This window comes from Rhinolophus sinicus, chromosome 3, assembly GCF_057876585.1.
Source record: "Rhinolophus sinicus isolate RSI-liver-muscle chromosome 3, RSI-T2T, whole genome shotgun sequence".
NCBI classification, from domain to species: Eukaryota; Metazoa; Chordata; class Mammalia; order Chiroptera; family Rhinolophidae; genus Rhinolophus; species Rhinolophus sinicus.
This window is the reverse complement of record NC_142503.1, coordinates 177419477-177447323: the sequence shown is the minus strand read 5'-3', so window position 1 is coordinate 177447323 and position 27847 is coordinate 177419477. Positions and strand designations below refer to the sequence as shown.

At 41.9% G+C, this 27847-nt stretch overlaps 3 protein-coding genes across 5 annotated transcripts in view; 1 reads left to right on the top strand and 2 right to left on the bottom strand.

The window, feature by feature from the left end:
- Positions 1-959: 959 nt before the first annotated feature.
- ACOT6 (acyl-CoA thioesterase 6) lies at positions 960-9639 on the bottom strand. 2 transcript variants are annotated; one of them, XR_016020902.1, is made up of 4 exons: positions 9022-9639; positions 3712-3914; positions 2478-2860; positions 2049-2185 (listed from the first exon to the last, which is right to left on the bottom strand). XR_016020902.1 is itself a non-coding variant. In XM_019733393.3 (3 exons), the coding sequence occupies exons 1-3, from the start codon at positions 9476-9478 to the stop codon at positions 1580-1582; spliced, it is 1266 nt and encodes a 421-aa protein (XP_019588952.3). In that variant the 5' UTR covers positions 9479-9632; the 3' UTR covers positions 960-1579. The 2 variants fall into 2 exon arrangements, 1 of the variants encoding a protein (XP_019588952.3); XM_019733393.3 differs by lacking the exon at positions 2478-2860 and having other exon boundaries at positions 960-2185; positions 9022-9632.
- Positions 9640-20395: 10756 nt separating this feature from the next.
- On the bottom strand, positions 20396-23642 carry ACOT4 (acyl-CoA thioesterase 4). 2 transcript variants are annotated; one of them, XM_019733394.3, is made up of 3 exons: positions 23186-23642; positions 22037-22239; positions 20396-21239 (listed from the first exon to the last, which is right to left on the bottom strand). In XM_019733394.3, exons 1-3 carry the CDS (start codon positions 23640-23642, stop codon positions 20634-20636), a joined length of 1266 nt encoding a protein of 421 aa, XP_019588953.2. In that variant the 3' UTR covers positions 20396-20633. The 2 variants fall into 2 exon arrangements, with proteins under 2 accessions (XP_019588953.2, XP_074183340.1); XM_074327239.2 differs by lacking the exon at positions 22037-22239 and having other exon boundaries at positions 23094-23642.
- Positions 23643-23909: 267 nt separating this feature from the next.
- Positions 23910-27847, top strand: part of HEATR4 (HEAT repeat containing 4) — a 53826-nt gene continuing 49888 nt past the window's right edge. The window contains exon 1 of the mRNA XM_019733395.3: positions 23910-24196. The gene's annotated coding sequence lies outside the window, so the exon portion shown is untranslated. The remainder of the gene's footprint in view (positions 24197-27847) is intronic.

Below are 27847 nucleotides of genomic sequence, written 5' to 3'. Positions count from 1 at the left end.
TACGGCAGGGTTTAAATCCCTCATACCCCTCTGTTCCGGCAGGTTTTTAAAAGAAACTACTTTAAAATGCACTCTTCTCTTTAAAGCGTAAATGCTTCTATGTCATTTATTATTTTTCTATAAATAATAGATTCCACAAATAAATTATTCTATAAATAATTATTCTACAAATAATTCAATAAAATATGCAAAGTAAAAATTGTCAACAGTAAAAATGAGAATTCTCGTTATCCGTCCTTAACGCATGGCTCAGAAAAAAACGAAGATTCTCGTGATCCATATGCAATGTGTTAAGTCCTGTACCCCTTCCCCAATAAAAAAATCTTTTAAAAAAAAGTACTTGTTAAAGTCCCTCTGTCTTTGGGGAGGGAGGGAGGGAGGGAGGGAGTGAGGGGGGGGAGAGAGAGAGAGAGAGAGAGAGAGAGAGAGAGAGAGAGAGAGAGAGATCTGAGAGAGAGAGAGATCTGAGAGAGAATACAGAGAGTGCCAAAGAAATGGATACACATTTTAAGAAAGGAAAACTGCTAAAATTGTAATACTCTATATATACCGATAACAAAAGGTGAATACAAGTCATGTTTGACTTCTGCAATTACAAGAGATGCTTAGAGTGGTTACCATCAGCGTCCAGACACTTCTGATTACAGCAAACTACTGCTTAAGCAACATTGATCAGTGTCCACTTGGATACATTTTTTTGGTACCACTGGTATTCATATATGTGTGTGTGTGTGTGTGTACGTTTTCGTTTTTTCCTATACATACATACCTATGAAAAGTTTAATTTATAGACACAATAAGAGATTAACTATAACAACACAGTACAATTATAACAATATGCTGTAATAAGTTGTGAATGTGCACTCAAAATATCTTATTGCACAGTACTCACCCTTTTTGTGATGATGTGAGATCACAAAGCCTATGTGACGAGATGAAGTGAGGTACTCAGAATAGTATACAATTTAAAGCTTATGAGTTGTTTATTTTTGGAATTTTCCATTTAATATTTTCTGACCACCACTGACTGCTGGTAACTGGAACGGCGGATAAGGGGGTACTGCTGTATACAAGTATATCAATGTACCAATTTTTAGAGTGGGGTTCAGAGACAAATCTTGAGTTCAGGAATGTGGTGTACTGGCAAGAATGAAGCAGAGTCCATTTCTAAAGGGACTCCAGTGTGCAGGTTCCCAAAGCTCAGACATTGTCAGTTAGGGCCCAAAGGGGATATGGGACTCTTAGCAATATAGAATCTCAGTCTTTAGAACTAGAACACAAGGCCAAAGTTAGGCCAGCAACTGAGAGTTAGGCAAGCACTTCTTACATTTCTCCTGCTTAAGACTGGTCCTACAGATAAGATCAGGGTTAAGCCTATGCACTGGATCAAGTTCAGGGAAGAAAGAAATGGACCCAGCAGTGAAGAAAGGAGGGTTGCAAAGGATGAGAATCCAGTAGGACCTGACAAGGAAGCCAAGATGGCTGCTTTGTTACAAAAAGTTTCCTAAGTGCTCTGGAAAACCCAATACATTTTGTATCAGTAGGATTTTTATTAATAGTAGTTCATCTATGATTAATGTTACATTTTGCTGGGCTTGACAGATTTTTTACCATTGAGATGTTTATGGAAGAAAGTTTGAATTTGTTGCCAGGCATCTACCTGTGCCCTTGAGTGAGCCTTTGGCTCACCTCCATAGAATATTGGTAGGCCCAATACTGCATGCACAGAGGCTCTACTAGGAGGAAAATAAGGTGGGTCAATACAATGACCAGTTCCTGGGTAGCAGATTATCTGGGGTCTGTCTTTCCCATGGGCTTGTAACCGTTCAGAGGCTATATGAGCATAGAAGTCACTCCTCCAGCTACGATCATCCATGCCAACAATAAACAGGAAGGGCCCCTGGGCCTTTTCCAAAGGAATAAGACTTTGGTGGTAGGGTTCTTCCAGTGGATTGTTCCAAATATCCATGAAATCCAAAAGGCCTGACTCGGTGATTGTATGTTTCTTTAGGTCACTGCCAAGATCAGGAATAATCATATCCTTGTAATGCAGAGCACCTATTGTGTTGGCCACACAGGCATTGATAAGTACAGTCGCTGTGATGCCCTTCAAGAAAGAGGCCATTGAGAGACACAGGTCACCTCCTTTGGAGAAGCCAAGAAGCCCAACACTAGGGCCTTTCACCTGATGAGGAGAAAGAGAAAATAAGCCTAGAATTCATAAATGGAGGACATAAACAGTAATTTTTACATTCTCTAGGTAGCTTTCTCAAACATCATTTGCTTTCCTGCCTTATGCAACAATCCACAAGTTCAAGTGTGTCTTCTAAGAAGCAAATCAATTGAACAGACCCTCCACTAATATTTATGGGGTCTGGGTCAAGAATACACACAGAGACCTATATACCCTATACTTAAATATTTAAAAGTTGTATCAAATGAACAAACTTAAAATCAAATATATCCTTTTCTCCTACCTTGATAAATATGCCACCATAACAATTTATTAGGTTCAAATTTAAAATCTTGGAATTCCTCGGAGTTCTGTACTGGAACATGGCATGGAGGAGAGCCAGCCTCTGGGTCCCTGGTCCCTGGCTCACCCTCCTTCTCTTCCATCCCTGGCTCCATCACGCACCTTGAGGGGTCTCTCATATAGGTGTGTGGATACCTCAGCCTGTATGTTTAAGGCTTATGTGTATTAACACTGAAGGACCCTTAGAAGAGGCATAGGGCCTGGAAGCAGGGTCAATGCTGTTGAGCAGAGGATTCTGGGGTTCCAGATCCCAAGGGCATGGTGAGAGGGGAGCCACATAGATTCCAGGTGGACACATTCCCTTGGTGCCTCAGACTCTTCGTCCTGTGGGCAGAGATGCAGCCAAAGGAAGTCCAGAGTGTAGCCATTTAAAACAAAAAGTCTGAGGAAGAAACCCCTTTTGTCTAGGTTTAAGGGTAGAACTGATAGGATATATTGATCTCTTCTTTATACCAAGGCCTTATCTCCCCAAAATAAACCAAACATCACAGTTTAAGATTATCTAGGTTTTAGCAGCTCTGCTAAGAGACCAGTCCCTGAATTTTAACAGAGTTAAACCATCCTTGCACAACATCTTAGTCCTTAACATTAAAATGTTTAGGTCTCTTTCAGTTTAGATAGCAGCACAGAGTATGTATTCCATTTATAATCATTTCCAAAATACTTTAATTTTTTCCACTCTAAGAACTTTCTGTACAAAACCATAATACATTATACTTAATAAAATGAATCATTCCTTAATATCAAATACACAGTCCCTATTCAAATGTCACCAACTGTCTCAAAAATGTCTCTCTATAATCAAACTTTTTCCCCTACATATTTATATTAATCTTATAAATGAGAAACACTGAATCCTGGAGAGGGCAATTGCCTTATTCAGGATCATAAGGCCACTTGGTAGTAGACGTAAAATCAGAATTCAAGATTAGCAATCTTTAGTCCAGCTCTTTGAATTATGATCAAGAATTAACGGGAACTAAACAGCCAAGTCTTAAGGGATTAGCGAAAGATGGGTAGAAATGGAAATAATAATCCTTTTAATAAAACTTTTGAAGGAGGCTTCGTGTCTCATGGCATACTTCCAGCCCCTGTGTCCTGGTAGGGCTTCTGGATCCAGCCCTGTGTCCGCTCTGCCTCTCCCCTTCATTCAAGAGAGCCCCAGACAAACCCACCTTTGGATGCTGCAGCATGAAGCCCACAGCTTCTTCAAAGTACTCCAAGTGAATCGCATTCATATTTTCAGGGAGGTCTTCAAATCTGAAATAAGCCAGAGCAAGCACAGCAAAACCATGTCCTGCCAGGAGGCTGGCCCTGTATTCACAAAGGCCACCGCCACTTCCAAATAGATCGATGATCCCAGGGAAGGGCCCCGCTCCTGGAGAGAACCACAAATCATATGGAGCTTTAGACTCTCAGAACACATTCTAGGGTTTCAGACTTTGGCAGTCAGGAAAGAGAAGTTTTTGAAGCAAGGAAGGTTGGGGGTATGGGGATTGGTGGAAGAAGGACCCTTTTTATTAAAAAAATAAAAAAAAAAAATAAAAAAAAAAATATATATATATATATATATATATATATATATATATATATATATATATATATATATATATATAAAATCCTGTGGGGAGGAGGGAGCACAAAATGCCATATTTTCTCCAGAATTTTTTGCATATTTTCACAAAACAATAATATATAGTTGACCCTTGAACAACATGGGGGTTACGGGTGCTGACTCCTTCCCCTCTGTCATCAAATATCCCTGTATAACTTTTTACTCTCCCCAAATTTAACAGTTGTCCCTACTTATCCACAGGGGACTCATTCCAAAAACCCTGCAGATACCCAAATCCACAGATGCTCCAGTCCCTTACATAAAATGGCATAGAACAGTGTATACAGTCAACCCTCCGCATCCATGGATTCCCAACCAAGGACAGAAAATACTGCTTTTGATCCATGGTTTGTTGAATCAGCAAATGAAAAATCCAGGGATATGTATATTGATTGAAAAAAAAATCTGAATATAAGTGGACCTGCACAGTTCAAGCCCGTGTTGTTAAAGGGTCAACTGCAAACAAAATTAGAAATAACATATGATGAGATGTATATTTTCCACCAAAATTTTTCTTGTTTTCCTTTTTAAAAAAAAAAATCTATTCGAGAATGCTTTGAGAGCTGTAAAACACTACATTTATAAGGGATTATTAGAACATACAAGTTCTGACAATTAAGTTCGCAAACTTGCCGTTGTGCACTTATATTGGCAGCACTGTACAAACAGCTTGGTAAGGTTTCATAGCCTTGATACATCAGTGTCTCAGCTGTGTTCATGTCGACATGTGGTGGTGTCTTGCTGAGTGGCGTTCATTATTGTTGTTGCATGTTTTTGTGTGCTGTCGCGAGAATGTCTGAGCTTGAATTAGAGCAACGAACAAACATTAAATGTCTTGTTAAACTTGGCAAGTGTGGAAGTGAAATCAGGGACATGTTAGTCCAAGTTTATGGGGATAATGCCATGAAGAAAATGGCAGTGTACAAATGGATTAAACATTTTTCTGAGGGGAGAGAACGCATCATTGATGAAGAGAGGTCAGGGCGGCCAGTAATGAGCAGAACTGATGAAAACATTGCAAAAATTCATTGAATTGTGCGTCAAAATCGTTGGCTAATTGTGAGAAACATAGCATCTTGTCACACAACAGCCTAGCAGACTGCCCCCCATGTCTTTCCTTAAGGAAAGAAGAGTCTGTGAGACTGTGAATCTCTGGGACTATATATTTCTCTTTATTTAGTCTCCAAAAGAGGGTTTGCAGCCAATGACAAGTAAGATTCCCCACGGGGGGGGGGGACAACTCAAGCCAGGCGGAACCCCATGGAGACCCCCAGATGAGCTGCCATAGAAAGATTTGGGAAGGGGCCTTGTTTCCCCTTCCCACTGCCTGGGAAAAGGGGCTGCTGGCTATGACTTTTCCCTCTCACCTAATTGGGAGAGTGATAAGATTAAACTCTCTCTGCTCAGCTCTGTGAAACACTTTCAACATGTGATATATGTCCCTTAAAAGAGTTGCATACCTCACCTCAAGGACTTTCTGCTTTGGCTGTTTGAAGATCAACATGATTGGTTTGGGTTGTTTCTGTAACATAATAATTGAGTCCCACAGACGGTGCCAAAAACACTGCTACTCCCTTGTATGCTTATCAATAAAAACCTCCAGTCGGCTTTGTTCTGGGCTCCAGTCTTTCAGAACTGTGAGACCCCTGTCCTTCTGAGATTTAACTACATTAAGTCTCTGTATGTTTCTTTCTTAAAAACTTAACCCAAAGCCGCCCCTTCTCGCATCCTCACTGCCCGTGTTGCGCTGGACGCGACAATAGCAGACCAAGTAAGCATTGATAAAGAAACAGTTAGGAAAATCTTAATAAAAATTTTGGTATTAGAAAGGTGTGTGCAAAAATGGTCCCGAAGGAGTTCCCTGATGAACAAAAGCAAAGGAGAGTCCAAGTTTGCCAAGACCTTTTGGAGAGGCAAGATATGTTTTGGGCCGTGTTATCACTGGTGATGAAACATGGGTATACCAATATGACCCTGAAACAAAAAAAAAGTCAAAGTGCACAATGGAAGTCAGCCAATTCTCCACGACCAAAAAAGTTTCGTCAGTCCAAATCAAGAGTCAAAATGATGTTGCTAACCCTTCTTTGATATCAGAGGGATTATTCATTATGAATTTGTACCCACTGGACAGTTAACCAAGTTTACTATTTGGAAAGTTAGACGAAAATGACCTGAACTTCTCACCAACAATTCATGGCTCTTGCATCACGACAATCAGCTTACACGGCACTGTCTGTGAAGGAGTTTTTAGCCAGTAAGCAAATAACTGTATTGGAACACTCTCCCTACTCACCTGATTTGGCCCCCAATGACTTCTTTCTTTACCCACAGATAAAGGAAATATTGAAAGGAAGACATTTTGATGACATTCAGGACATCAAGGGTAATACAACGACAGTTCTGATGGCCATTCCAGAAAAAGAGTTCCGAAATTGTTTTGAAGGGTGGATTAGGCGCTGGTGTCGGTACATAGCTTCCCAAGGGGATTTCTTTAAAGGTGACCATAGTGATATTCAGCAATGAGGTATGTAGCACTTTTTCTAGGATGAGCTCGCAAACTTAATTGTCAGACCTTGTACCCTCTGCCCCAGCCTTAAAGAATGCTATCCCTAAGCATGCCATGCTCTCTTTGGCCTCTGAAAATAGTATACGCTATTCTCTTTTTTTCCCTTCTTCTGCCTCCCCTCCCCTACTCCAGTTCAAGCTGTTGTTCCTTAGTCTAGTTGTGTAAGACACAGCTCCCTGGCCCATGCTGCTATTATGAGCCTTGCACTGCCCCAGGCTGAGGCAGTCAGTTGCTGGTAGTTGGTCAGCCATTCACAGCAGCTCATGGCATCTATCGCTGGCTGCCCGCCACTCACGCTGGCCACTCCTGGCAGTACACAGTAGCCCACAGCTGCACACGCCAACCTCCAGCTGCTCTTGGCAGTCCAGCTCCAGGGAGAGCCGTTGTTCACAATCTTAGCTGTAGAGGGCGCAGCTCACTGGCCCATGTGGGAATCGAACTGGTGACCTCGGGGTTAGGAGCACAGAGTTCCAACCACCTGAGCCACCTGGCCAGCCCTCAACCTTTTTTCTAACATGGTTAACTTCTCAGTCTTCAAATTTAATGTAGATCTCCCTTCCTGGAAGATGTCCCTGACCTCCCTCCCCTCCCCAAAGCTGAGTTGAGTTAGATAGCCTTTTATATGTTCCCTCCAGCACCCTGGGCCTGTACTTCCCCTGCCTGAGCACTTACTACACTTATAGGTGCAAGTATCCTCTCTTAGGCTGTAAGTACAGTAAGTACTGTAAGTACAGTGAGGCCCATGTCTTTGCTAGCTATTGCATCCCTATACGTAGCACAGTCCTTAACACACAATTGTTAAATGATTGAACCCTTCCATATTATTTACAAAAGCTTTTGAGATAAGAAAACAATAAATTTTAAATGGGCCACGTAGTAGACACTGAAAAGTTAACACTTAAGATTGACGTGACTGGAATATCAGATACCATGACTGGGTACTGAGAGGTTTTTTTTTGTTTTTTTTAATGAAAATTTTTAGGGGATTCTTATTGACTAAGTCAGTATGGTTTATTGAGCTTCTACCATAACCTTATGTATGCCTCTCGGAATATAGAAATATAATGATGTATAAGACCCAGTTACAGCCCCAGGCGTTCACAGTTACAAGTGGGCAGCCACTAGTTACGGCTGTGAATTGCTGTAAGAATAAAGCAGGGCCTCTTGTTTTGGAGAATAATCACAGAATTCCATTTAGGGATTCTATGAGCTGTGGCAACTCCAGAATTTATAGTAGGGGTTTCAGTTCAGGCATTTCGTTGGAAGTGGTGGGTCAGGGATCTTGTTTCCAGGCTGCTGTTAGCTAGCAAGTACCTTGTTTTTACTTAGATTAGGGTTTCTCAACCTTAGCACTATAGACATTTTGAGCAAGGTATTTTTTTTTGTTGTGGGGCTGTCCTGTTGTCATGTGGGGACACTGGTCCCGCTCCCCGCACAAGAATGCAGGTTATGGTAAGGCCAAAAAGGAACACCAACTGAGCCATGGGTAGGGGGTTGATACCACTTATTCTCCCTGGTGGCTGGGCTGGAGATACAGGAAGTAGGAGCCACACGATCCACAATCCGCCTGTCCACTTCTCTGCCAACCAACCCACCCACTTGCTAACTGCAATCTGCCCTTGCTAGCTCAGCCATGGCAGTTACATCAGTGGCCAATGGCTAACTGGTTACAGCTGATGGCCAACTAGTTACAGCTGATGGCCATCTGCTACCTGAGCCAGCACACATCCATGTGAGGCCGAGAGCCTGAAAATGGCATACCCCCAGTTATGGGCATACCCCCAGTTATGACAACCAACAACGTCTCCAGATATTGTCAAATGTACCCTGGAGTGGAGGAAAATCATCCCAGGTTGAGAACCATTGACAAATTGTTTATGATAGTGGGGAGAGGACCATCAGGAAGTTTTTTGTTTGTTTTGGATTATAGGGAACTGCCTCTCTGTGTGGGTTTTAGCTTCCTTGGAAGTTTGATGTGAAAGGAGGCAAAAATCACTCTTGCACACGGATTGCCTAATATCGGTATTCGAAACACAGCAGAGTGGCCGGCACACTGCGGATCTCAATAAACATATGTTTTATGCACTTTTTAGCATACAGCTGAGTAAGTGACAGGGTCTCCAGGAAGTGCCAGGAAACCTAAAGAGGAAAAATTTCCACCCAGAATCCACGATAGTCTATGCAGTCCGGGGACCAGTTTTGCCAAGTTCAACAACCATGTGGGCCCCGGGACAAGACAGGAGCCGCCCAAGGGCTGGGACTCCACTAGACTTTCCAGAAAAGCCTGAGAAGTAGAACGCTCACCTGGCGGCAGGAAGAGCGCAGCGCGCACCCGGCCCGCGCGCACCGGCTCCCGCCGCACCCCGGGGGGAAGGAAGTGGCGCTCGTGCACCGTCCTGCCCAGGAGCCGCCCGGCCTCCGGGTCGTGACCGTCGAGCACCTCCAGCTCCACCGCGTAGGGCGTCTGCACGTCCCGCTTCACCAGCCGCCCATGGGGCTCCTCGGGCTCCAGGGCCCAGATGAATCCCATGGGTTCGAGCCCCGTGAAGCTGCCTCCCAGCGCGGGCGCTCGCGTCAGGTCCAGCTCGCCACGGACGTCGGCGCAGTATTGCGCGTGGGCCCGGAAGAGCGCGCCCTTCTCGTCGCGCAGGGAGGCGCGCAGCGTGACCCGCTGCCCCGGGTCCAGGCCGCGCACGACTACGCGCACCGGCTCGTCCCAGCTGCAGCGGCCGGCGGGCTCCAGCGTCACCGTCGCCGCCATTCTGACCTGGACGAAGAAGGGGCGGCGCGGCTCGGCGGAGTCACGGGCCGGGCCTGGCGTTCCTCCACCCCCCTGGGGAGCAGTTGCAATTGGAAGCTTTGCCCTACTCGCGTTGGGCGCGCATGGACGTACTCTAAACCTTGTGTGAGGTTTCCTAGACTTTGTGCAAGTCCACTGGAGCCTGAATGGAAGAAAGTATCTGCTAAAAAATAAGAGTTAATTACTAATCCTGCAATCCAATGTGGTGAGTGTCGAAAGAGATATACAAACACTGCTGAGAATTCAAGTATTGGAAACGATACTGGCAGTTCCAAGAATCTGGAGTTTTAAAAATCATCCCAGGTGATTGTACCGTTGACCCTTGAACAATGCGGAGGTTAGGGGGGTAGTTGAAAATCCCTATACTCGTAAGTCAGGGGATCAGTGGAGAAACATAGTCCTGATCCCTTCCTTACCTCTCAGCCCTTCACCAAGCCTTTTTTTCTAGAGCGAAGGGTAGCTAGAGCGGCTTCCAGACGTAGATGTTTACAGAGTGAGACCTACCTGGGTTCTGGTCTGACCCTGCTCCTTAATACCATGCATAGCATGGTGAGCTTTACTTAGCAAGGTACATAATCAAGCCTCTGAATCCAGTTTCCTTATCTGTAAAAGGTTTATTGTGACAATCACATGGGCTAACATTCGTAAAAATACTGCCCTGATTCACCTATAACAGGTGCTCAATACGTTTTCCTCAACTCACAAATCTGGTCATGGGTGGTGTCAGTAGTGAGGTATATCAGAGTTTCAGCAGGAAACAAGTGGCACTTTCAAACTGGATAATTTGAGGAGAGTTCCGTAAGGGACTATTGCAAAGGCATGGAGGAGGTTAAAAAAAAAGTTTGGTGCAGAACTTTGGGCCTGAAGATTCTAAGGCAGGGGGCTGCCTGGCAGGAGTTGTAGCTTTCATAGAGGGAGGCAGGCACCCATGGTGAACTTGCAGGAGTGGGGAGAATAAAAACCTTGACCTTACTCTCTTACCCTACAGTATCTTGAGAGTGCCCCTCTTTTGCTGAACCCAACCATACAGTAGAGCCTATTTGGGTACAGAACAGGGTGGACAGGGGCAGATGAAGCACATGGAAGACGCTCAGCAAATAGAGGCTCAATAAATACCGTGTTTCCGTGAAAATAAGACCTAGCCGGACAATCAGCTCTAATGTGTCTTTTGGAGCAAAATTTAATATAATATAAAAATTATTATATATTATAAAGACCCGGTCTTATTTTACTATAATACCAGGTCTTATATTAATTTTTGCTCCAAAAGACACATTAGAGCTGATTGTCCAGCTAGGTCTTTGTGGGGACAGAGTCCCAGAGAGCAGTTTCCAGGCTCTTGGCCTCACATGGAAAGGTGCTGGCTTGGGTAGTAGATGGTCATCAGCTGTTACCGGTTAGCCATTACCAACTAGTAAAACTGCCGTAGCTATGCTGGTTGGCAGAGAAGTGGATGGCGGATTGCGAATCGTGAGGCTACTGCTTCCTGTGTCTCCAACCCAGCCACCAGCAAGAATGTAGTGGTATGACTCCCCTCCCTATGGCTCCCTTGGTGTTCCTTTTTGGCCTCACCATAACCTGCGTTCTTGTGCGGGGAGGGGGACCAGTGTCCCTGCCTGACAATCTTATTTTCGGGGAAACACGGTACTTATAAACTGAACCAAAAAATAGCAGACTAGGCCCCAGGTTTCAGAGTTCTGTGAGCTTTCCCCATTCCACCTTCTGAAGTAACTGCTGCAGCATATTTTAAACACCTGTTTTAAGTGTTTCAGGCTGTCCTCAATCTAGCTTACAAAGAATTTACGTGGGCTGCTGCAGCCACCAGCACATTAATTGAAATTGGCACTCAGATTTCAGAAAGTCAGCAAGATGGCTTCTCTTCTCCCTCTTCCCTAATGCCCACGTTGCTGTGAAGAGGCAGGCACAGAAATAGCTTCCATGCCAATGAGGGAAACGCAGTTAAGGAGGAGGACTGGGCTGGGTCGTTCAAAAGTGCCCTCCTTTAGGGAATTCTGCACTTAGAACTCTGTGGAAGAACTAGGTACTGTACGCCCACATCTGCAAAAGAATCAGCTAATAGAAGTACATGCTTTGCCCTCATGAGAGGGGAGCAGCCCCATAAAAATTTCAGTGCCTGTCTAGTGATTTGATGAAGTGGCTGTAACTTAATATCCAAATATGGGACATACTATCTCCAGTATTAAACATAAAAATTAATTTTTTGCCTCTAGTTTAGGGGCAGGGACTTCATGGATAGAAAAAAGCCTTTACCTGATCTAGGGTAGAATTTCTCTGGTTACCCAGACAATTACACTCCCAGAAAGCTTTCTCTCTGAGAGGGCTCCTGAACTTTTCCACGCTTAATAGCCCACTGCCTTTCAGTTATAAATTCAATATGAAAGGCTGAGCTTCAGAAACAATTGCTTCTGAGTCGCCTCTGATCAGTATGCCATCGATATAACGAATAATTTCACTATCTGAATTAGCAACCTGTTTAAATCCCACCTTAACAGATTCTGACAAATGTTAGAAAATTGAAGTATCTTGGAGGCAAGACTGTGAAGGTAAACTACTGGCTGCCAAGGGAGAGCAAACTGTTATTGATGTCTAAAATGTATTGGGATTGAAAACAAAGCCCTAGTAAGGTCAATTAAAGGACACCAATAGGGTGATTTAGAAAGATCTTCCTAAAGAGAAAGTGTCAGCCCCAGTTAACACGAGTTCCTTTCGTTTTCTGTAACCCTCAACATTGGAGAGATCCATTTACTTCTCCAATAAGTCAACTGAGAGTTAAAGGGAAAAGGCTGGATGGAGGTGGAGACAGACTCCCAGTCACTCCAGTATCAGCTGTGATTTCACTCATGATCCTGGGCCTGGTACTATCTCATATTCACAGTTTTGGTGGGATGAGAGCTCCACGTTTCTGTTTTTAGCAGCCAGTATATTACCCACTTTTGCAAATCCTTTCTCCAAGATAGCAATAACTTAATTACGATAATATTCCCATGATTAATAGTATTATATCAATGTTAACTTCATGATTTTGATACTGTGGTTATGTAAGGTGTTAACTTTAAGGCAAGCTGGAGGAAGGGTACAGGGAACCCTGTACTATTTTTGCAACATTTTTGTGAGTCTAAAATTATTTCAAAATTAAAAAATTTTTAAAAAAGAACAATATTGGGGCGGCCGGTTGGCTCAGTTGGTTAGAGCGCAGTGCTCAAAACGCCAAAGTCGCCGGTTCAATTCCCACATGGGCCAGTGAGCTGTGCCCTCCACAACTAGATTGAAAACAATGACTTGAGTTGGAGCTGATGGGTCCTGGAAAAACACACTGTTCCCCAATATTCCTCAATAAATAAAAATTTTAAAAAAGAACAATATCAAGCAATGATGAAGCCACCAAAGAATACTTTTTGTCCTTTGTGTCCATCTTGTAGTGTTAGTAAAACCTGTCCACTTCAGATCCTTCTTCCTCCACAGCTTTAAACAATAATCTTTCCCATTCAATTAAGATTTCCAGGAATTTGCATTATCTCTGTTCCTGTATCTTAAAATCCCCAGAAATTCTTGAGTATTTCTCTTATCCAAAGCATCTGGACTCAGACATATGGTTTCTCCAGAGGAATCTGATCTTGTAATGGCTCTAGAGAGTAAGGACATTAGGGCCACATGTCTCTCCCTTTGAGGGGCCTCATTCTTAGTCTTTAAGGGAAGGTTCCCTACATTCAGAGACATTAGGTTAAATGGAAGGCACAGTTTTCAAAACAGCCACTTGCTTTCTGGGTACAAAAACAGCTTCATCCTTAGCCTGGTGAACCCTCTTGGCTCAGTTCCCAGAACTTTGAACTATGGAAGTTGCTAAATTGAGTGCTTGTGAAGAGCTTTGCCCTAGCTGCGGTTGTTAATGGGGAGTTTGAGAGATTAACTCTTAGGTGCTGCATCAAGTATTTTTGTAATTTTATTAAATCACTTTTTATTAGTCTTAGGGCTCTTCTCAATATTGAGTCTATTTGATGGGCCTTTGGCAGGCTTCCTCTTTTACCTCTACTGTTACTGGATGAGTTTGAGGTGATTCATGGAGAAGAACTACATACATTTACCCTTCAGCATCATGAGGAGAAGAGAAGTCAGAGAATCTGGTCTGGAGAGAGGCCAGTTGAATGCTCCCTGGCTCTGGTTTCTTTCTGGAAAGCCCAGGAGAGCCATGAGACACAGTGCCCTCATCCCCTCATCTTCCCATCTCAAGCTTTAAACTCTCAATTTTCTCCCCAAACAGAAATTTTTCTCACAATATCACAGTTTTCTGTTATTCCAGGTTCTCCTCTTTCAAAGCTGATTTATAAGTCTGTGAATTTGCCTTGGTAATATTTGCATATTTCTTTATATTTAGATAAGGCATACTTGGTGATAAAGTCATGCAGAAGTTACTCTTTTAAAGCCATAGCCAGGAAACACAATAGTGTCTGACAGTGCTTACCGGGATCCCATCCCCATTTTCATAGTCAATATCGTTTTCTGTTTATTTTCTGTACAGGCCTCTGGCATTTTGTTAGTCTCTGGTGGCAAGTTCTGACACCTTTTTGACCACTGGCAATGTGAGAATTTTAATCACTCTGTCCCATGTAATGGGCAAAGTTGATATCTCTTTTGGATTTTTGGAGTACCTTTTCAAAGTATACCACATTAAAATTTTTTTTACTGATCATTAAATACAAAGTGAGAAAAGGAAAGGGAAACTGTAAAATTAGGCCAACCTATTTCAACACATATTATACCTTGAAGGGTGTAAGCCTCACAGTTTTAAACAATAGTCTAACAGAATTTTGAGGTCAATCTTACTTTGCCATTGAACCTCCCAGAATGTTTTAGGAAAAACTTCTTTTCCCTGCGAAGCCTCAAGAGTAACTTAAATCAATTCTTTTTTATAAATCGGTGAATGAAAGTTACTAAACTCTAAGAATCTGACATCCCTCTCATGGATTTTTTTTTCAGCAAAGCTGTGCTTTAACTCCCCCCCTTTTTTTACACAACTCAAGGTAGCACCTTAAGCAGTAATTGGAAAAATTAAATATTCCTATTTCCACTGGCTTCTCCGCTCTCAGTCTTTTTCCTTAACAGTTGAAGTATTTCAAAGGTGCATACAGAAATTCAAGATCACCTCCTACCCTCATTTTAGGAGAGGTAAACAAAGAAATTTGTCTAAAAACAAAGTAGTAAGCACACAAATTCTCAGGATGCCACTAGAAGACAAAAAAAGGACATCTCGGGCACTGATCTATTTTCTATTAGGGTGTGGTATGTTATCATGGGGGTACAGCATGGCACAAGCCTTGATGTTCCATGCTCTCCTAATGACTGATGAAGTAGGAAACCTATATTGTTGTCATTTTCTCATTTAGTCCCCACCTACCCGTCAGTATAGAAGTTATATGCATCATTCCTACTCTTTCATTGGTTAACTTAGAAATTTAAACGTACATGCTTAATTTACCGAAGTCTCAAGTTACCTAATATCTTTACCTTGTTTCTAAATAATACTAGACCCTGAGAACACTTTAAATCCAATCACCTTCCCTCCTGACTCATATGCTTTCGTTTTCATATATTTTATGTCTGTCGTGTCTTATTTAATCCCACTAAATATTATTACTTTTAAAAATATGTAGTTAGTGATTGTTTAGATTTACTCATATATCTACTATGTCTACTAGAGAGTCTTCCTTTCTTTTTGAATCTCAGACTTTCCATTTGTAATGGAATCTCTTTAAAGCAGTGCTTTTCAAACTCTAATGTACATATGTCATTTGGGGATCTTGTTAAAAAACAGATTCCAAATCAGTAGGTCTGGGGTGGGACCTGAAATTCTGCATTTCTAATAAGCTCCCAGGGGCTGCTGCTGCTGCAGGTCCAAGGACCACATTGTACAGAGCTAATAGAGTTTCCTTTAGTGAGAATCTATCGAAAGCAAACTCTCTGTTTTAATAAAAGATATTTTTGTCTTGCCCTCATTATTTCCTAGGTATAGAATTTGAGGTTCACATTTATTGTCTCTCAGCATGTGGAACGTATCATTCTGCTTTCCTTTCTTGTTGCTGTGATAAGTCAACTACCAGTCTAACTGTTGCCCTTAGAAGGTAATCTATATATTTTTTCCATTATCTGCCTCTAAGTCTCTATGATTTTATTTAATCTCATCATGATGTCTAAATATGGATTTATTTATTAAAAGTGGTTTGGGATTTATAGGGCTTTTTGAAATTGAGGATTGGTGTCCTATATCAGTTCTAAAAAATTCTCAACCATTATTCTCCTACTAAATACCACCTCAACCCCATTTCTTTCTCCTTTTTTTCCTAGAACTCTACATCCAATTGGACTTAAGTTAGATCTTCTCACACTATCTTCTACATCGAGTTAATACATATAAAGCATTTATAACAGCATCTATTTTTAAATGTTCTCTAATATTTTCAGTATCTTTGATAGTCTGTGCTGCATTTATGTGGTTTTAGGTTTTAAGAATGGTGAACATCAACTTAGAAATTAGGCTCCACAAATCCACAAGTTTTAATCTCTTAATAAAATGTTTTATAGTAAAAAGTAAATAAAGGTAGCAATGTACACTCTCAGCAGTAGTGTATGGTGAGGAGTCCCTTGCCCAGCTTCTTTGCTAATGCTGTGTTACCTATGTCTATATTTAAAAATTTTTTGTACTGTCAACTTAAAGAGGTAAACTGAGGCAAGCTCAAATGACCAGATATTGAGTAGTTCAGGAATGGCAGAAGAATTGCAATTCGGAAAACACATGCTATCGCAAGATACAGGCGAGTCCATTGAGGGTTCATTATAGTTATGCTATATTAATTAATTAGAACATTTCAATTTTTATTTTCCTGAAAATGATTTATTAAACTTATTTGACTCAATAAACTTATGAAGAATAAATTTTTATATTTAAGGATCTATTTTGCTAGCATAGGCTTCTAGGTTGTCATGTTTTCACTCAGCACTTTGAAGATTTCATTTCAATGGTTTCTGGTTTCCATTATCGCTGTTGAAAAGTCAGTTGTTAGATTTATTGTTGCTCATTTGAAGGTTGTCTTTTTCTCTGTGGCTCCTGGTAAGACTTTTTTTATCTTTGTCTTTCTTTTCAGCAGTGTTATAACAAACAATTTTGTGGACAGATTGCATTTTCCACAGATGACTGCAACAAATAATTCCCATCCCCCAGGCTGTTCTAGAACCTTGCCCTTTCCCTAGTAGATAGAGCCAAGTCCACTTTCCTTGCACCTGAGATCTTTGTGTCTGCCTCAACCAATACAGTACAGTTGAAGTGATGCTATGTGACTTCCAAAACAAGATTATAATAAATGCCACGTATTTCTGCCTTTCTCTCACAACATTCATTCTTGAAACCCAGATATTATGCTGTGAGAAAGCTCAAGCAACCTGTGGAGAAATCCATATGCACAGGAGTCACAGTTGGCTTTAGGATTGGGGCGCAGGTGAAAACTGGAAGCACTTCAAGGAGACTGTTGTTAGTGAAGGCCTAACAGGCCCCATGAAGGCTATCATTGAGGGCTTAAAGGAAAGCAAGAAAAATTGACTGGAAGCTGAAGGAAATACTGATACCTGCAGTAATGTGAAAAATGGAAAATATACCTAATGAATTCAATAATCTAGCTAAGGTGATTTCCCAGCAGGGTTATGAAAGTGTCACCTGGCTACTTTTTGCTGCCTCTGATAAAATGCAAGAGGAAGAGGTGAGCTAAAGAATGAACTGTTAAATATGAAGGAACCAGGCTCATATTGTTAAACTGATAAGTTTGACAGTAATACTGTTTCTCATTCCCAGCCGCTCAGATGGCAAATTATTCTTTAAGAAAGGACATCAGACCAAAGTCAAATCCAGGATATGTTTGTGGGAGGTCCTTTGTAAAGACCTCAGAAGATTCAAGATATTGCTTCAGGATAGAACTTTCAGATTGACTGAAAGACCCTCTGAAGACTTTAAAGTATGCCTAGCTGATCTTATTAAATAGTAAGGATTCTGGGCTTCTTATGGGTGTGGTCCTACAGCATCTTCACAGGGAGTCCAACACAGAAAAGTTCTGATCCCAAACAGATGTGCAGTGGTGTGTTTTGTCTCATGAAGTTAACCAGTATGATTTTTAGAAAAACCACGCAGTGCTTAAGAGAACTGTGCTGGTGGAAGCACTATGAACTTGAACAAAAGGAGAGTGTGCAAAATAAAAAGAGATCTTTGGACTCCTATCTTTTTTATCTAGGAAGCAGATTGAGGAAGCTTTTTAGTTGCAAATTCAGTTCTCTTATGGAAAATAAAGGTTTCAACTTGGAGGATGAAATCAAGAACTACAGAGAACAACTCATGGAGAGTAAACAGAGCACCAGTGTAAGAATTAGCAACATGTTCTCAGCTAGATTTCAAAATTTCTAGAGGCCGGTGACTGTTGTGTGCCTCCCATTTTCCCCATACCTATCCCACCTTTGTGTTCTGTGTGTGTGTGTAGTTGTTTTTCTGTAGTTCACAGGTCTTCAGATTGAGAAGAATTATATTCAAGGAGCTACCATGTTTCCCCGAAAATAAGACCTAGCCGGACAATCAGCTCTAATTGAAACCGACAGCTTATTTTACTATAAGACCTGGTATTATGTAATGTAATGTAATACAATACTGGGTCTTATATTAATTTTTGCTCCAAAAGACACATTAGAGTTGATTGTCCAGCTAGATCTTATTTTCACGGAAACATGGTATACCCAAGAAACTGAACCTGAGGAGCTTCATCTGTACCTGAACTGGATATAGATGAAGAGATGATGCAGTCTGGGACCTTAAACCTGGTATGATGCTATCATGGAATGAGATTTTTTGGGAACCTTGGAAGAATGATGGGTATGTTTTATGTATGGGAGAAATATGAACCAGAAGGCAGATTTTCCAAAGATAGTTACAATATTTCCCATTCCACATGTTCTTCTAGAACTTTGCCAACTCTCCTTTCAAGAAGTGGAATCTATGTCCTCCTTGAACTTGGGTTGGTCTTTATGACTGTCTTGGCTAATAAAGTATGGCAGGAATGGTGCTGTGTAGCTTCCAAGACTAGGTCAAAAAAATGCCATGCAATTCTGCCTTGCTCTCTTGGGATGCCCACTCTTGGGACCCAGTCCAGTAGCCAGTGAAAACGAGAAACTGACAGCCCTGCCTGAGTTCCCAGCTGACAGCCAGTACCAACCTCCCTGCCATGGGAGTGATCATCTTGAACGTACATCCCCAGCCAATGCCACTTGGAACAGAGGTGATCCAGCTTCTACTGAGTCCTGCCCAATTTGCAGACTTCTGAGAAAAATAAATTGTTGTTTTAAGCCACTATGTTTTGTGTTTTGTTTTGTCTTTTTCCACACAGCAAGACAACTGAAAACATATCCCAAAACATAGTCCCACAAAATGATTTATTTTGCTCACAAATCCACAAATTGGACAGGATGACATTTCTCTGCTTCAGGATATCTGAAGCCTTCACTGGGAAGATTCAAATGACGGGGGGCTAGAATCATCTGGAGGATTTTTCTCTCCCATATCTAGAACCTGGGCTGAGATCACCAAAAGGCTGAGCTCTAGTGGGACTATCACAGGAAATGCCTACAGTTGGCCTCTCCATGTTTTGGGCTTCCTCACAGCATAACCTCAAAGTAGTCAAATGTCTTACATGGTGGCTCAGGGCTCTAAGACCAAAGTGTTCCCAGCAAACAAGGTGGTATCTTCATCTTTTATGACCTAGCCTCTGAAGTTACATAGCATCAGCTCTTCTCTACTGTACTGACTGAAGCAGTCAGAAGTCCATCCGCAGTTGAGGGGAAGGGACATAGATCTCCCACCTCGTGGTGAGAGAAATGTCGAAGAATTTATGGCTATGAGTATGTTACAAAACTGCCACAAGTGGTTTTTCTGTGATGTAAGTTTGGTTTTCTTTGTATTTATTTTGATTGAGGTCTATAGTTATTATACAGTGAATGTTTATGTCCCCCCAAAATTCATATGTTGAAATCCCAACCCTCAAGGCGAGGTATTTGAGGCCTTTGGGAGATAATTAGATGTAAATGTTATGAGTGAAGCCCCAACAATGGGATTAGTATCCTTACAAAAAAAGGAAGAAAAACCAGAGCATTCTCTCTCCTCCTTCTCCCTCCCCCCCCTCAACTCCCACCATGTGAGGACACAGGGACAAGGCAGCCATCTGTATGCCAGGAAGAGGCCCTCATCAGGAAATGAATCTGTTGGCACCTTTATCTTGGCCTTTCAGCCTCCAGAACTGTGAGAAAAAACTGTCAGTTATTTAAGACACCCAGTCTATGCTATTTTGTTATGGCAGCCCTTGCTGACTAGGACATACTGCTTCTTGAATATGTGGCTTGATGTCTGTCAGTTTTGGAAAAGTTTCAGCCATTATCTCTTCAAATACACTTACACAATGCTTTGTAGCCCGGATATCAAGGAAAGTAAGGAATAATGGCTCCAAAAATGTTACACTATGATCTTCCAAAGTCTATTTTTAAGATCCAGGAAGCAAGAAGGAAAATAGGTCATTGTCACTCACCTTTGGAACAGACTTTAGACTTAACTATTCTAGAGACGGATGCTCCCATTCTTGACCCCAGCTGCTCCTCTCTAAGGATGAGGAAAAGGTCAATCTAGCTTTCCTTGTATCAACGCTTCTCTGTCTACTTTTGGCCACAAACACTGGATGGCCATTCTCTCCCAGTGATGGTAAAAGTAACCCAGTATTTGTTTTGCTTCAAATTTCGTCTATGGCTCAAAGTGTTAAGTAAAAAAAATAGACGAAAACATAAATCTTAATAGTATGCTTTTTACTTTTTTGTGTTGTATACCTCCAATTAATCTTCTACAGTAGGCAGGTGTTACATTAATAAAATTAGTGGAAAAATAACTTATTCAAAAAAGTTACCTAAAATACATAATTAATACCAATGACATGAATTTTTCATTATTTAGGGAGAAACTGATTCATATAAGATTATTAAGCACTAAAATCTGACCTTGTATCTCTCATGTCAACAGTAGAGCAATGCATTACAATTTGGGGGAAGCACCCTTCCAGTTACCTCCAAGATGTGTGTAGAAGAAGGTTAGAATCTGCTTCCAAGCATCAACCTGGGCCTTAGAATGAGCCCTGGGCTCCCCACCCCAGATCACAGGCTGTTTCAGTAATTTGTGCAGGGAAGCTGGGCACCAGGGGAAGTAAGGAGGCTCGATGTAATGCCCAGTCCCAGGGTAAGAGATGATCTGGGGTTTTTCCTTTCCATGGGCCTGTAACCGTTCAGAGGCTATTTGGGCATATAACTCACTCCTCCAGTTATGGTCATCCTGACCAACGATGAAGAGGATAGGCCCCTGGGCCTTCTCTATTGGAATCATGCTGAGGTTCTCATGCCCTCCTACAATATCATTCCGTATATCCACAATGTCCAGGAGGCCTGAGAAATTTATCTTGATTCTTCTCAAGTCATGGCCCAATGGTGGGATGCAAGTCTCCTTGTAGTATATACTTTTGTTTCCACTGAACCCAGATCCATTGATGGAAACTGTGGCTGAGACGTTCTTCAAAAATGAGGCCATGGAAAGACAAATATCAGCCCCTAAAGAAATGCCCAGAAGCCCAATGCCTGGGCCCTTTACCTGGAAGAAAAGAAAGGAGAAGAGTCAAGAACCTACCCAATAGAAAAATGTTTTTCTAAATGCAACTACAGATGCCATTAGTTTAAATTTGTGAATTGGCTATAAGAGAATCAGCCTCAGTTAATAGGAGTTTCTTTCCATGTAGTAAAGAAGATCTGGCAGGACACATGGCAAACAAATCTTAAACTCACTGATAAATTTGGGAATTGGTTATATTCGTTCCAGAGAATCATCCACTAAAGATTGCTGTCATGGATCCTGTTAAATTCACGGCTTCATTCGGGTGAGCATGAGCAAAGTCTCAACATGCCAGGGTATCTAACTGTGTGGAACCAAGTTCTGTCCCAAGAAGTGAATCATTCATCAGACCCCATCCAAATAGATCAGCAAATGATTAACATATACAAAGTAATACTTCAGAGTCCAATTAAATAGTAGTTAGTTTCTGAAATTGGTGGGTAAGTTCTGATCAAAATCTGAGGATATACTGACATCAGAAAAAGATTAAAAACAAGCATGGAAAGCTAACAAATTAGGAGCTCCATAACGAAAGGAATTTTAATATTACTAAACAATTCCTTTAAATAAAACCTCACACGCTTTTTACGATTAATTCAGCATTATTAATCCATCTGACAGAGAAAGTGGAAGTAAGCATAAAGTCAAGGAAGTCTCCAAAAGAAACCTCTGAAAGAAGAGTGGAGCAACATTAGCGCACGTGGCACAGGTGAGTGCAAAGCAACACGCTCTGGAAATCTATCTAGAGAAAATGATACAATAAAGGACATTAGGAGAACCTCAGAGTGTTGAAGCATGTAGCACAGGGCTTCTTCAAAGTAGTCCATGTTTATGCTGTCAAATTCCTTGGGGAGATCTTCAAAGTCGTAATAAGCTAGAGCCAATGTGGCAAAGCCGTGGCCAGCCAGAAGGCTGGCTCGATATTCCAATAGACCACCTCCAACACCAAAGAGGTCAATGATCCCTGGGAAAGGTCCAGGTCCTAGAGAAGGGAATATTATAATGGGAAGGTATGATATAATTTAAAGAATTTGCTTTTCTTTAAGAGATCTTTCTAAATTATTTAGTGGGTTCCTGTGAATCCAAGGACGGAAAACAGCTCCCTGAGTTACTCTTGAAAAGGGATACAAGTTCCTTGGTGGGAGGAAAATCTACAAGGTACCTTCTCATTGATGAGTTTACCCTCCATATGATTCTTTGATAAATTGTCTTCAAGGTTCTAAGAATCTGTGGTTGTAAAAGAGAGTAACAAAGTCTTTCATTAATGACTATATCACAGGAGGAGGAATTTCACATTTTAGAGTGTGTGGTTCAGTGTTCTGTTAAAGGATTGGACATAGAATTAAGTATCTTGAAACAAAGCTTTATGTTGTGTTCCATCAACCCTTAGCTTTTTTGTGTGTATCATATTTCAGCTATCTAGAGAGACGAGGAAAGAAAAATACTTAGAGATAACTTTAGGTGAGGAAGGCAGTGAAGTCTGAAGTGTGATCTGCGGTAGAGAGGAACATAAAAGAGGTGCAGAAGAAGCCCAGTGTACTCAGGACACTAGGGAAAGGCAACATGGTAATTGTTTCCTTAACCGTCGTCATTTTTTTTAAGACCTGTAGAGCTGATGCCTGTAGAGATCTGTCAGGGAGTTAGTAGCAAAGTAAACAAGCCTACCCACCTTGACCCTGTTTTTTTTCAATCTGTATAACAGTAGCCACCTCATTGGAATATTATAGAGATTAAGTGAGATTATGCAAACAAAATGAATACCACAGAGCCTAACACATCAAAATAACCTATCTTGGTTGTGCGGCCACTGATTCAGCCAACGTCAGTTGCTCTTACCGTGTCTCCGAGACAAACTCCCCTGAAGCAGTACCAGAAACCACTGGTGGCCCAGAGGACACGCTCCCGCACCCCCAGCAGCCCAGGCTCACCTGGGGGAAGGAAGAGCGTGGCGCGCACCCGGCCCGCGCGCACCGGCTCCCGCCGCACCCCGGGGGGAAGGAAGTGGCGCTCGTGCACCGTCCGGCCCAGGAGCCGCCCGCCCTCCGGCTCGTGGCCGTCGAGCACCGCGAGCTCCACGGCGAAGGGCGTCTGCACGTCCCGCTTCAGAAACCGCCAAAAAGGCTTCTCCGGCTCCAGGGCCCAGAGGAGTCCCATGGGCTCGAGCCCCACGAAGCTGCCGCCCAGCGCGGGCGCGCGCGTCAGGTCCACCTCGCCTCGGGCGTCGGCGCAGTATCGCGCGTGGGCCCGGAAGAGCGTCCCCTTCTCGTCGCGCAGGTATGCGCGCAGCGTGACTGGCTGCCGCGGGACCAGGCCGCGCACGACGATGCGTACGGGCTCGTCCCAGCGGCAGCGGCCGGCGGGCTCCAGCCTCACGGTTGCCGTCATCCCGGCCGGGTGCTATTGCGGTCCAGACCCGGATCAGGGAAGCTCAGGCCGGTGCCGGAATCCCGTCCCTGCCTCTGGGAAGCGCGCCGGCAGGTCCGACTGGGTCAGTTGTTCTCAGGCTCCGGGAGCAGTCGGTGGCTGAGTCGCCTCTGGAGTCGCCTGGACTCTTCAGACTCGTGGACCACGTGTCCGGGACTGGTCTTGAGGTAAAAGCACCACCAGGTGGCTCTCCTGGCCCGGGTAAGGGAGCTCACGGACGGCTCTAGAAGTGGTGCCGAACCTGCGGACCCAGAGGATGCTTCTAGGCCTCGAACCACTCTCACTTGTTGATATTCAGGTAATCGATTGGTAGTAAAACCAGAGCTGAACGACTTTAGGAAGAATTCCAAGAATTCCAGCCTCTCCATAGTAATTAAAAAGCAAAACAAAAAAGTTTTAATGAATGATAACGTACAGTTCAATGAATTTTCACAATCCGAACATACCTGTATAACAAGCACTTGGATCCAGAAACATTACCAGCCGCCCAGAAACCACCTTCATTCCTTCTCCAGGTACTTTCCCCTTCTCTAAAGGTACTCTATCCTGGTTCCAACAAAAAGGGTTAGTTTTTTTCTGTCTGTATTTTATGGGACTGAATCCTTCAGTGTGTTTTCTTTAGTGTCTGCTTTCACTCAACTTTATGTTTGTGAGATTCATCAGTATTGTTGGGTGTAGTTGTAGTTTGGTCATTATCACTACTAAATTGTATTCCATTTTGTGATCGTAAAATTATTTGAGTTTTACTGCCTATGGACATTTGGTAGTTCCCAGTTTGGGACTGTTAGGAATAGTGCTCTGAACATTCAAGAAATTATCTATTGATGGACATGAATGTGCATTTCAGTGGGGAAACACCTGGGAGTGGAATTGCTGTGTCATAGGGAATGAGACTGCTCAGCCTTAGTAGATACTAAGAGTCAACCTTTTGAATGTGACCCTAAAAGCAATATAGGTATAATGTTCAGGGATGCCCAGCATTTTATATGTGTTGTAGTAATAGCCACTCTTTATCAATGCCCCATCTATTTTATATACAAAATTTAACAGGTTCACAAAACACTAGGAGTATTTTTCAAATACTGCAGAGGAGGAACCTGATGCTTGGAGAATATTAAGCCACTGAGGATTACCTTCTAATAAGTGCCAGAGTCCTGACTAACTCCAGATGTGAATTCAAACGTGATCAGTGGCATTGTGGTGAAATATAATCAGAGTTCTAGCTCTGGCTTCAGCACTGACTAGTTCTGCAGTCTTAAGTGTATTCTCTCTCAGGGTCTCATAGTTCTTGTGTGTAACAAGGTAAAAGTCTTCCAAATGGGTGTCAAACATGATAGTGTATGTGAAAGTCTTAGAAGAATATTGTGAAGCAAAATGTAATTATTGATTTCATAATAGCCTGAGATTGAGCCTATGCATGTTTTGTTTCTCATGGTCTCCAGATAATTGTCATCGGTTTGCATATTGCTTTTTAAACTGCTCTGTAAAAGAAAAATCATAGTTCTTTTTTAAAGAAAAAAATACTTATTTTTCAAAACAGATGTAAGCAATACTGAAACGTTTAAAATGTGAAATAATGGAGTCTTTTCTTCCTCCAGCTCTCCTTTCTCCAAAGATGGGTGCATCCGTCTAGATTTTTTTCTGTATGTTTATAGTATGTAAATATATGGGAGTGAGAACATACTGTATTTACTATTCTGCAACTTGCAGACCTGTCTGGTGTGGCCAGGCCCTATCCTAAAGCATGTGCAGCTCCCACCCTAAGTCATCCAGTATGACCCAAAGGCCCTGAGCAAAGATACTGCTATCAGTCATGATATATCAAGGGCCTAGAGATCACCTTCCAGTAGCCTAGAGTACAGGCCAGACCTCCCTTTTGATAGTGTTAATTCTTCAATACACAAATGGGAATTTTTTATGATTTTCTTTTCACTTCTTTGTAGAGCCTTTTAATCTGCAGCCTGAAATTGTCTGCAAATACCCTCATCTCATGTGACCACGTGCATCCTAGGTGCAGAATGACTATTCTGTGGCTGTGTTTTTTCTTAGCCTGAATTCTTAAAGCTAAGTAAATGTGGTGCTGAGCAAAATCTATTCTGTTTTGTAAATTTGTTAATCCAAAGCCAAGACCACTGCTGTTAGTAGAACAGTGTGTGTGTTGCAATCGTCCATTCCTTAATTTTTTCTCATACATTTCCTTCCTCTCATTCTTCAGCAAAGTTATGAGAGATTTAACTTTTTTCCCCCCCAAATTCCTAATTTGGCTATTAGCCATGTCCATTTTGTTTTTCAACTTATCTACTGAATTGGTTATCTCAGCAATCATATTTGTAATTTCCTATATAAATCCTTCATTTATTTATTGGTGTAGGTAGCTTGCATGTTTCCTCTGCAGTTGTAGAAGTCTTTTTTTCCTCAACAGACCTCTTTCCTAAATGAGAAGTGACTGTAGGCTGAGTAAATATGTGGGGTGTGTGAATGTCACTATCAGGACTTAACTTCAGGTCACTGAACATACTGGCTCACTGGGGACAACCTCCCCCTCCTTCCCACAAAAGAGGACTTTGTTCCTTTCTTCTTTTTTCTTTATGTAGGTTTATTTACTTGCATATTCCTTTCTTCTTGAACTGGAAGTATTTAGTATAGTCCCCCACCCGGCAGAGCTGCCATTGCTCTTTTCTCCCTCCCCTCTCTGTCTACTGTGGAGATTTTAAGTCTCTATATTTATAACTAGGATCCTTTCCCACGCCAATACTTCACATTTTATTGAGTGAAGTCTTAAGTGTAACACCAAGTTAAACGCCCCAGAAGCCTCTAGCTCAGTTAGTATGTGTTTACAGAAGATTCTGACTGGTTCCCAATGCCACAATGATCCTGAATGCAGTTTCTAAAATAAGTAATGTTACCAGTTCATTACCTTATCTCACCTGTGTAGGGGAAGCAAAAATGTCTCTATCCTCTTAGGGTTTCTGGTTGGACCAGAGAATTAAATTGACATATCACAGATTAAGAAGAAAAAAGCATACCAATTTTATTTTTACACGTGCAGAAAGTCTCCACAAGAAAAGGAAGACCCAAAGAAGTGTCAAAACCGAAATACTTAATATACTAAATTGAACAGAGTGGCAACTGTGGAAAATAAAATATATGGGGAAACTAGAGGAAGAGAAATTATTTTAACAAGATCTTGTGCAGAATTCTCTTAGCCTTAACTCTTACTTCTAGTGATAAGACTGTTTCCTCCTGGTATAGGGTGTGGGCAGCTCTCACATGAGTTTCATCTTCTGCTTTTAGGGAAAAAAAATAGGAATGAGTGCCCTTCTTGCACCTGCTGTTTTTCAAGTGCCTTTAGCTCAAAATAAGCAATATTCCAAATGACATTTTGGGGTAGCATCCCCTGCACTCCTTCACCTGACTTGTTTCCACTTGATTTTGAGAATTAAAGATAAACTATGGGAGAATTTTCATCTTGCAGTGAAATACTGCTATGTGCTAAATTTATTCACGTTTCCTAACATGTATTTTCTAATGTCAAATTCTGTGTTCAAATCTAAATACACAAGCCTCCTAAAAGTCAACTTCCAAATTCCTTAATTAGTCCCATTAACAGTCATAATTCTTATTAAGGGATTAATTCTGCACAAGATCTTGTTAAAATAATTTCTCTTCCTCTAGTTTCCCCATATATTTTATTTTCCACAGTTGCCACTCTGTTCAATTTAGTATATTAAGTACTTAGGTTCTGACTCTTCTTTGGGTCTTACTTTTCTTGTGGAGACTTTCTGCATGTGTAAAAATAAAATTGGTATGCTTTTTTCTTATTAATCTGTGTTATGTGAATTTAATTCTCAGGTCCAACCAGAAATCCTAAGAGGATAGAGGCAGTTTTGCCTCCCCTACAGAGGTAAGGTAAACGCACATATGTTCCTGGCATAAATTTTGTTGATATTGGAATAGTAACATGTATTGAAATAGGGCACAAACGAATGTTGCCAAAATGGAGAGGGAGGGAAGAAGTCTGTGTCCTATTCCTAGAAACTATTTCTGGTGAATATCGCAAGTATGGAAGATACAATATTCTTGTCAGCTCAATCAGCAATCTGTATTGACACTATGAAGAGCTGATGCAGAGAAGAGATGCCCAAAAGTGACAGGCAGCTGACAGT